Source organism: Pezoporus wallicus, unplaced genomic scaffold (genome assembly GCF_028554395.1).
Source record: "Pezoporus wallicus isolate ANWC-B61680 ecotype Strahan unplaced genomic scaffold, APGP_CSIRO_Pwel_v1 contig_12604, whole genome shotgun sequence".
In the NCBI taxonomy this organism is placed as follows: domain Eukaryota; kingdom Metazoa; phylum Chordata; class Aves; order Psittaciformes; family Psittacidae; genus Pezoporus; species Pezoporus wallicus.
In genome coordinates this window covers 44,828-54,268 of record NW_026638783.1, presented here as the reverse complement: position 1 = coordinate 54,268, position 9,441 = coordinate 44,828, and the positions used below count along the sequence as shown (strand labels likewise).

Sequence of the window (9,441 nt, the reverse complement as noted above, 5' to 3'; positions counted from 1 at the left end):
GTGCCCGCGGGAGGGTGCTGCTCCCGGTTGCAGCCAGAGGCGGGTCCTGCCGCGCCGCTTCCCCTAACCCGGTTTACCGGGACCGAGCACCTCCCGGCCGCTGGGCGGCGCTGTGCGGAGCTCGGCGCAGGCGCGGTGCTCGCGGTGCGGTGATGGCGCACGGGCCCGGCCGCTGCCGCTGCTGCGGGGAGGAGGCGGCGGCGGGCGGCGGGGAGCGCGGCGCGGCCTGGGGGCTCTACCTGCGCATCGACCGGCAGCGCCTGCAGTGCCTCAACGAGCGCCGCGAGGGCAGCGGTGCCCTCGTCTTCAGAGCTTGGGAGGAGCGCGGCGACCGAGCCAAGGTGGGGCTGCACCGAGGAGGGAAGGAGCGGCCCTGGGACCCGTTCTTGCCCCCGCGGGCCGGGCCTGACCCGCTCCTCTCTCCTTGCAGTTCGTGGAGAGCGACGATGACGAGGAGCTGCTGTTCAACGTCCCGTAAGTGCCCTCCCCGCGCTGCGCGTCCCTCGGCCGGCAGCGTCGTAAGCGGGGCCGATCCGAGGGGAGCAGAGATGGAACGGGCGCTTCGGCCTCTCCCGGCAGGTTTACGGGCACCGTGAAATTAAAAGGAGTGATTGTGATGGGAGAGGACGACGGGAGCCACCCAGCAGAGATGAGGCTGTGAGTGAAACCAGCCTGAGCTTTGCTTAGCCTCAACTGAGCTGATCACCTCGTAGCTAATGAAAGCAGTGAGTGTGTGCAGTGCGGGGGGACCAGGCTGTGCTGAGCCCCGGGGCCTGGCTCTCGAAGGGACAAAAATCCTTATTAATACTGTCCCTTTCTCAGTAGAAACGAGAGTACTGAGTGCTCTGCAGCTCCTGCTTGTGGGGGGTGGAAATACGCCTTTATCAAGCCAACAGTGTCCTCTGTGCTCCACAGACATGGATGTGAAGCACTGGCAGGGATCACCTTGTGCATGGAGGTTCCTGAGCAGAAGTGCCAACACTGGCTGTAGCTGTAATTACAGCTTTCTACTGGGGCAGTTGTCCTGGTTTCCTTTGGTCTCCATGTGTCTTGGTTGCTCTGTGTACCCCAGCGTGCTGAGATCTGCATCTCCCCAGCTTTTTTCCTCGCTCTTCCCTGTTGTTTCTTCAGGGTGTTGGGTATTCTGGAATGATGCTTTGTGGTGGCGTTGGTATTTTCCCCCGTAGAAGACAAAGCAAATCCAGTTTCTTATTATTGAGAAGAATCCAGGTAGTGCTAATGGATGGGGAGGAAGGCAGTTGGCTGACGTGCATGTTAATAACTTCCTTGGTTTCCTCCCTCTCTTCCCAGCTTCAGGAACATTCCTCACATGTCCTTTGATGATGCAGCCAGGGAACCAGAGCAAACGTTCAGCTTGAACCGGGACCCGGCAGGCGAGCTGGAGTATCCCACCAAGTACGACACTGGGCTCGGGGGGGGAATGTTATCTCTGGCCCATGGGTGCACCACCAGGCTTTAGGGACGTGTTAGATGGGGGCAGATCCTTCCCTTGCATCCCAGCGCTGCTCACAGTGGAATCTGCCATCCTGTCCTTGTCAAGTGAGAGGCAGCAGCAGCGTGCCTGTCCTGCCAGGACTCCTCGGGATGTGGCATCATCCCACTTGTGTCCCTGCTCCCGGGCTCAGTGCCAGCTCCTCGCCGCCCCATTCCCTGCCGCATGAGGGGAGCTGCTCCTGCACCCTGGGGTCCATGCTCCTAGGCCTGAGGCGCACTCGGTGCCTTGGTGCCGCAGTGCAGGGAGGTGCTGGCACCACAGGATCCTGCCCACACAGCTCCAGTTTCAGCGTCTTCTTTCAGAATTGCCCGTTTCTCCAATGTTCACCACCTCTCCATCCACTTCCCGAAGAACTTCGGAGCAGAGACAACGAAGATCTTTTACATAGGCCTGAAAGGAGAGTGGATGGAGGTGAGCAAGAGCAGAGGTTGAACAACGCTGCTAAGAGCATAAAACTAGCTTTAAATTACAGCCGAAGCTGGGCTGTGGTGGTGAGGACGAAGTGGGGGGGGGGGGGGGCTGTGATGGCCGGTGCATGGCAGGACCCAGCTCAGCGCTGGCCAGCCGGGTGTTTTAGAAGGGACTTGAATTCTGCCCTCCTTTGGCCTAACACGGTTAACGTTAACGCAGGCTCATCGCCACGAAGTCACCATCTGCAACTACGAAGCCTCGGCAAACCCCGCGGATCACCAGTTGGAGCAGTTCACCCCCCAGACTCACTTCATCTCCTGACGGCGCCGCCGGGAGCCTCCCCGGTGCAGAGACAACGGCTGGGCCGGACCCACCCCTCCTGCATCCCGCAGTGTGGGATCAGCGCCGTGCCTGGGGCCGAGGGTGCGTGGTGCCGGTGCAGGCGGAGGCTGCGGCTCCCGGCCGTTCGCTCCGCTTTGGTTCCGGTGCTTCTCTGACTGAATAAACCGTGCGCGGAGCCGGGTCCCAGCCGGTGTGTGTGCGGGGGGGGGGGGGGGGGGGGGGGGGGGCAGCGGCCGGGCTCGGGGCCTCGCCGGCGGCAGGCACGGGACGTGCGGCGGGGGGAGGAGGAGCCGCTCCCCGGTGCACGGAGCTACCTCAGAGCGCCTCCGCCATCATGGCCGCCCCCGGCGGGCCGGCCGGTGCGTCACTTCCGCCGCGACCCGGCGGCCGGAAGTTCCGGTGGGAGCGCGTCAGGGGGAGCCGGGAGGAGAGCGCGCGCCGGGCCCGCGGGAGAGGTGCGGGGGGGGGGGGGCGGGAAGTACCACTGGGGGGTGGCGGGGGGGGCGGGAGAGGTCAGCGGGGGCGCAGCTGCGGGGGCTCCGCGTTCACACCCCTCCCCCCCCCCCCCGCCCGTTGTGGTTCCGGCCCCGAGTGGGTCCCGGCGCCCTCCGGCCTCGTGGTGGGCGCGGCGGGGGAGCGGTGCCGGTACCGGGGCCGCGCTCGCAGGCGGCCCTAAGGGGATCACCCCCAAAGCCCGGCTTCCTCCTCGCGGGGGGGGCCGAGCCCCGGCCCGCTTCAGGCGGGCTTTGAGGGTTTCCGGCTCCCCGGGCCTGCGGGAGAGGCCGGGGCACTTCAATAACGAGTCGGGGCCGTGGGGCCGCGCTGTTGGTGTGGGGCTGGGCTCGGGGTCCCCGGCTCAGTACGGGTACGGGGGGGGGGCGGCTTTGGCCTCGGGGCTGCGAATCCCTTGGGAACGGGGCAGAGCCGCCGGAGCCGGGTTTGCGGGCGGGGACTGTTCCCCGCCGGTTGCGTTGCCCCGGGAGTACACAGGAGCACGTGGGCTGCGAGCGCCGCCGGAGCCCGTTGGTCCCCGCGGTTCGGGGCCGGCACTGAACGGGGCCGGGCTGCGGGAGGAGGCGGCTGTTGCGTTGGGTGAGCCTGGCGGCGGGGTGCCGGTGGCACCGTCCCATCCGAACCCTGTGGGGATTGGGGCTTGCTGTGAGGCGGGGAGACTGGAGCGGACCCGAGGCGGGGATCGTGCTCCGTGGGGCGACGGCAGCGCTGTCACCGCGCTCTGATCGCATCAGTGCTGGGCGGTAAGCGGGGGGTCAGGGGCTGCCGCGTGGGGAGCAGGGATCTGGGCCGGACCGGGAGCGAACGCTGCCGGGTTTTGTGTCCAAAGGCGGTGTCGTGCGTGGGGACTTCAGCTCTGCCAGAGCTGCCTGCCCCGGGAGTGAGCGTGGTCTGCGAGGTGACAGCCGGACCGTGGTGCTGCAGGAGGTGGTGGTGGTGGTGGGGACAGCAGCAGTGGGGACAGCAGCAGTGGGGACAGCAGCAGTGGGGACAGCAGCAGTGGGGACAGCAGCCGTGGGACAGCAGCAGTGGGGACAGCAGCCATGGGGACAGCAGCCGTGGGACAGCAGCAGGGGGGACAGGGATGCCATCGCCTGGGGGGGGCACAGGCTCTGGGTGTCAGCACAGGGCTGGGTTCAGGCCAGCGTCTGAATGCTCTGATTTATCCCTAAACGCTCCATAAAAGAGGGCTGGCCCTTCCACTGGGGCTGTAAAGCCCGCGCTGCTGCTGCTTCCTGCTTCGCGGTGCGAGCAGATGTGGGTCAGGCTCCTCCTCGGCTCCGGGCACAGCGGGGAGGAGATGCTGAGGCTGCGCGCGGCCCGGCCACCCTCTGCCCACGCCGTTACCATCGCAGGAACAACTTTGGCTTTGAGGTGTAACAGCAAGAGCTAATTTTAACGCTCCCCACGCTCATCCCTGCTCGCACGCATCTGGTGGTGCTGCAGCAGGGGAAGTGTTTGCTGCTTCCTGCCTCTCCAGCCTTGCTGGGCCCACAACAGAGCGGGGCTGCCCCAAGGGCTTTAAACATCAAAGCCCTCCTGTAGTCTTTAATCTTCCCCTCAACGCCTGGTCCCTCTGGAGCAAAAAGCTGCCGGGGCAGGGGGAGAGGAGTTTCTTTTCCTGCCTTACCCTTGTCGCTCTGTCCTGCAGGTGCCAGTGTCTGAGTCCCTCTCGGTGTATGTGTGGTAACAACATGTCTGTCCCCCTCCTCGCTGACGCAGTGACTGTCTCAGGGGCAGAGCGGGAGACGGCCGCGGTAAGGACCAGGCTCCTCGCGTTGGCTTCTTCCCTTGTGGCAGCCTTGAGGATCACAGCTATTCCCATGGGGCTCAGAGGAGCTGGGAGCGGAGCCGGCGATCCCTCGGCATTATGGATGTGCATCAGAGGGGATGCGGGACCAGCGAGGTCCTGTCTTGCTGGGGAAAAGGAGCTGCTCTTTGGGCTGGGCTGTTTGTTTCTGGTGCTTGCTCCAGCATGGGCTTAGCATGCGGGGAAGGCAGTGAGAGTCAGGTCTCATTTGGCTGTTTAAGCTCTCAAAGGCAAATCCCCCCAAAGAAAATCCTCTGCTCCCCGTGGCTTAGGGGTTGCCCTAACCCTGATGGGGCCCATGGGGCTGGGTTGTGTGAGACCTTGGCAAGCTCCGCTCTCCATGGTGCCATGCAGCATGTGGGATGCTCCACTGCTCCTTGGCCTGTGGCACCCCCGGAGCTGGCTCTGACAGCAGGCTCTGTGGCACAGAGATGTGCCTGTTCCTCCCCATCCATCATGCTCAAAGGTGCCGAGACACATCATTAGCATCAGGTATTGTCTGCCTGTTGGAGTCTCTTCTAGTTAGTGACTAAGCAGCCTTTTGCCTCTGCCCCGTGAGCCCGGCCCTGCCTCTCCCCCAGCTAATTCCTTTGTTTCTCTGCTTAATTTAACAGGTCATTTTCTTACATGGCCTTGGAGACACGGGGTGAGTATCCTTGGCGCCGGCTTGGGGTTTGCTGGCTGCGAGCCCTGGTGCTGCTGTAGCCAAGGGCAGCTCCGGGGGTTGTCCAGGGCTTCGAGCCTGTGCCATGCTCCAGAGCTCTGTGCATTGAATATGTATGATCCCAGCAGCCTGGCAGCACCCCCCCCCCAGGGTCTGATGTTCTGCTTTCGGGCAGGCAGATGCGTGCTGTGGTTCTCCAGTCCTTGCGAGGGCTGGCAGATGGGCAGGGACTGTGCAAGTGCATCTCTCTGATGGGCAAGGCCGCCTTAGAGGACAGTGAGAGATAACAGCAGTAGCACAGGACGTTCTCCCTCCCTTCCTGCTCATGGCAGCTCCTCTGCCAGAGCTGCAGGGCTCTGTGTGCTGCCTCTGCCTTGCTGCAGGGGAGGTGCGTGCCGGGGTCCACAATGGGATTCAGGCTGCCGGGGTGGGCAGGAGCTGCTGAAATAACATCCCAACAGGGGCAGGGGAGCAGCAGCCTTGGAGAAAACCTGTCCTTGGGGAGCCCCTGACCTTCACCAGCATCCTCCTGAGTGCTGAGGCAGGCATGGACTCCCTCCTCTGCTCTGCTCTCTCCACAGGCACAGCTGGGCTGATGCGCTCTCCTCCATCCGCCTGCCCTATGTGAAATACATTTGCCCCCACGCGTAAGTGCTTGGCCTTGCTTTGGGAAGGGCTCTGGGTGGGCTCTGGCACCCGTTCATGCTGCCAGGGTTGTTTGGGGATGGGTGGCCTGTGCCCTGACCTGCCCCCGGGGCTGTGCAGTGAGGTTTGCTCTCCTGCTGTGGGCAGTTTACGCAGGGCCCCATTCTGCGGGCAGAGTGGTCCCCACAGAGCTGATGAGCACCGGAGCTGCTGCTCCGAGGCTCTTTTCTCCCTCCTCCTGTCCTCCATCTCTCCCTGGTGGCTCTAAAAGCCAAAAGCACCGGAGCTCCTCCTCCTTCCCCCTGGGCTGGGCTGGCTCTGGTGGCACTGATCTGCTGCTGGCCCTGCAGCAGGGTCACCCCGCTCCCCTTGGCTCCGCATTGCTTCTCCTGCACTTGAACTAAACCACCCAAACCGTTCCCTCTGCAGGCCCCGCATCCCTGTGACCCTCAACATGAAGATGGTGATGCCCTCGTGGTCAGTACTTGGGGTGGCAGGGGTGGGTGGGACCCTTTTTGGGGGGATGTTTTGGAGGGTGAGAGGGATGGGGGGCACTGAAGGGCCAAAATGCACCGCCCTGTGGGAGTCAGGGGGAGGGCAGAGCGCACCCAGCTCCTTCCTCCCCACACTCTGTGTTGGGATAAGTATGGGGCTGACCCTGCTGCTTCTCCCAGGTTTGACCTCATGGGGTTGACTCCGGATGCACCTGAGGATGAAGCTGGAATCAAGAAAGCTGCAGAAAACAGTAAGAAGCTTTGGGGAGGGGGAAGCACTGAGCTCCTGGGTGCCTCTCCCTCACTGGGATGGAAGCGGGTGCATTCCTTCCACCTCTCCTTCCTTTCTGTTCCCCTGTGATCCCAACCCGCTGTCTCCTTCCAGTTAAAGCAATTATCGAGCACGAGATGAAGAACGGGATCCCACCCAACCGCATCATCCTGGGGGGCTTCTCACAGGTGAGCGGGGCTGCTGGGCAGCAGGCTGAGGGTTGGGGCCCCTCCAAGAGGAGATGGGTGGTGAGGAGACAGCTGGATTCGGGGCACACCGGGGCTGCAGATCCTGGCTGGATCCCTGATGGAGCTTCCCCCCCTCCCTGCAGGGTGGTGCCTTGTCGCTGTACACGGCTCTCACTTGCCAGCACCAGCTGGCCGGCATCGTGGCGCTCAGCTGCTGGCTCCCACTGCACAAAGCCTTCCCGCAGGTACCTCGCGCTCCACACGTGTCCATAGGGAGGGCTTGGGAAGGGGGGGGGATTTTCCCATCTGGAGCTCGCTGCGGTTTGCCCAGGGATGCAGACAGAGCGCTGGCCCCGTTCCCTGCTGTGTATTCTCTCTCCTGAGCACTTCCTTCCTCGCTGCAGGCAGCAAACAACGGTGTGAACAAGGACATTGCCATCCTGCAGTGCCACGGGGAGATGGACCCCATGATCCCCGTCCGCTTCGGGGCCCTCACCGCTGAGAAGCTGAAATCTGTCGTCACCCCCACCAAGGTCCAGTTCAAAACCTACCCCGGGGTGATGCACAGTTCCTGTCCTCAGGTCAGTGCCTCGGGCAGAGAGAGGGGACGGGACCTTTGGGACTGATCCCAGCATGGTGGGTGAGGCAGGACAGGGACAATGCGGAGTCCAGGAGATGTGGGATGTGTTTGTTCCTGGACTCAACGCGGGGAGGCTGCGCAGCCCTCGTGGCCCTGTGCTCGCAGTGATGGGCTCTGCTCTCTGCAGGAGATGATGGCAGTGAAGGAGTTCATCGAGAAGCTGCTGCCCCGGATCTAAGCGGAGCCAATCCAGACTGTGGCAGGGAAGGACTCTGAGGCTGCAGCTGCGGATCCTTCCCCCGTGACCTGCCCGTTGCACACGGAAGCCATGGCCCCCTCCGCACATCCCGCCTCTCCCCGTCTCCTCGCACCGCATCCTCTCCGGCCGGGGGTGCTCGTCTCTCCCTGCTGCTCTCGGAGCTGAGATTGGAGTTAAGGCGAGTCTTTGAGCGGCCTTTTCTCTCCTTCTCTCGCTCTGAGCGATTTCTGGGGGGGGTCTCCCCATCCCTTGGCTCCCCCGGGTCAGGCTCTGCGGTGTGCGGGGCCGGCACGGTGCGCGTGAGCTTTTCCTCTTGGGTTTGGTTTGTTTTGTACCAGTATTAGGGGTGGGACGTGCCCCCGGTGCAGTGGGAAGTGAGGAGTGGGGTGGCTGCAGGGCAGGACCGGGACACCCTCTGCTCCCGCTCTGCCCTCAGCCCATCCCCTCCGCTCGGGCGAGTGCCGGGTTTTGGGTTGGAGCTCAGGAACCCGGGACTCTCCCATGGGGACCCCTCGAGGCTCCGCTCTGGGCTGGTACCACCGAGGGCTGCCCCACGGCCCGGGGCTGCAGCCAGGTCCGCGCAGCTCCTGCACCTCCTCGCATGGGGCCTGGCCCCTGCCCTGTCGCACACGCACACTCCCCAGCAGCCTCAGCCGTCGGCTCGGGGCAGCTCTGCCCTGCTGGAGATAATCACCTCCTCCTCCTGTTGCTTTTACAATCTCCTCCTCAGCCCCGTGCGGGGCCCGGAGCCGTCCCTGCCTCCCTCAGCCCAGCTCTGTGTCCTCAGAGCCCCAGAGCGCTGCCCTTCACAGCCAGCGTCCGAGTGGCTCTGCCACGGAGCCCGCCCGGTGCCAGCCCAATCCTTCAGTCTCTCTTGCTGCTACTTCTCCTTCCCTTGGGGCTTGGGCTGGCACGGGGAGGGGGAGGTGAGGAGAGAAGAGGCCACCGGTCCCCAGGGACGGCTCCTGGTGCAGCTGGAGGAAGCAGGTTTGCTCCCAGCCATCATCTCACCAGCATCTAATGCCGGGGTGCTGCTGCGCCCCATCCTGGGGGCTCTGTTGGCCTTTCCCTGTACAATCACAGCTTTCCTGGCTTCCCTTGCCCAGCCAGCTGGAGGCTGCAGCCCAGGCTTGGCCTCTCTCATGAGGGCCTGGCTGGGACCATCCCCACCAGCCCCCTGGGCCTTGAATGTCCCCTCCGTGGGGTGGGCTCCTGCCATCCCCTCCCATCCCACAGGGCTGAGGGCTCTTGCTGTTGAGCAGCGCTGCCCCTCTCCTCGCCTCTCCCCTGGGCTGAGCCCACGGCACTGCTGTACCCACCACACCAGAACACACCACCCAACCTGCCCCAGCCCCAGGGCCCTGCTCCCTCCTGCTGCCGGGAGGGTCCAGTCCCGTCCGGCTGCTGCAGGAGGCAGGGGTGGGGGGCTCCGTTCCAGCCGTGCCCTCCCACCTGGGACACGCAAAGCAATAACCTGCTCCGCGGAGCATCGGCTCCGTCAGACCCAGCCTTGGTTGGTTTCCGGGGTTGTTTTGGGTTGGGGTGGGTTTTCCTTTCCTTCCCCCTTTAGGAAGTCTTAAACCAGCAAACGCACTGCTGGTGGCGGGGGGAGCTCGGCTCTTCCCTTGCTTGGGGTCCGGTCCTGCTGCTGCTTCTACTTTGGTTTAACGCTGCTGCGTCCTCCCCTCCTGTGCTGGGAGGGTGCGAGGGGCTGGGACGGGGCCGCAGCTCCCCGCAGGGTACCCGAG

General features: G+C 64.1%; 2 protein-coding genes across 3 annotated transcripts; both read left to right on the top strand.

The window, feature by feature from the left end:
- The first annotated feature begins 146 nt into the window (after nucleotides 1-146).
- On the top strand, nucleotides 147-2,275 carry PITHD1 (PITH domain containing 1). Of its 2 annotated transcripts, XM_057412561.1 has the most exons (6): nucleotides 147-341; nucleotides 431-474; nucleotides 580-657; nucleotides 1,312-1,416; nucleotides 1,819-1,927; nucleotides 2,147-2,275. In XM_057412561.1, the coding sequence occupies exons 1-6, from the start codon at nucleotides 153-155 to the stop codon at nucleotides 2,246-2,248; spliced, it is 627 nt and encodes a 208-aa protein (XP_057268544.1). In that variant the 5' UTR covers nucleotides 147-152; the 3' UTR covers nucleotides 2,249-2,275. The 2 variants fall into 2 exon arrangements, with proteins under 2 accessions (XP_057268544.1, XP_057268545.1); XM_057412562.1 differs by lacking the exon at nucleotides 1,312-1,416 and having other exon boundaries at nucleotides 2,147-2,269.
- Nucleotides 2,276-2,623: 348 nt separating this feature from the next.
- LYPLA2 (lysophospholipase 2) lies at nucleotides 2,624-7,969 on the top strand. Its single transcript, XM_057412591.1, has 10 exons — nucleotides 2,624-2,724; nucleotides 4,434-4,539; nucleotides 5,207-5,238; nucleotides 5,838-5,903; nucleotides 6,331-6,378; nucleotides 6,576-6,646; nucleotides 6,781-6,854; nucleotides 6,998-7,099; nucleotides 7,259-7,435; nucleotides 7,622-7,969. Exons 2-10 carry the CDS (start codon nucleotides 4,462-4,464, stop codon nucleotides 7,670-7,672), a joined length of 699 nt encoding a protein of 232 aa, XP_057268574.1. The 5' UTR covers nucleotides 2,624-2,724; nucleotides 4,434-4,461; the 3' UTR covers nucleotides 7,673-7,969.
- The last annotated feature ends 1,472 nt before the right edge of the window (nucleotides 7,970-9,441 follow it).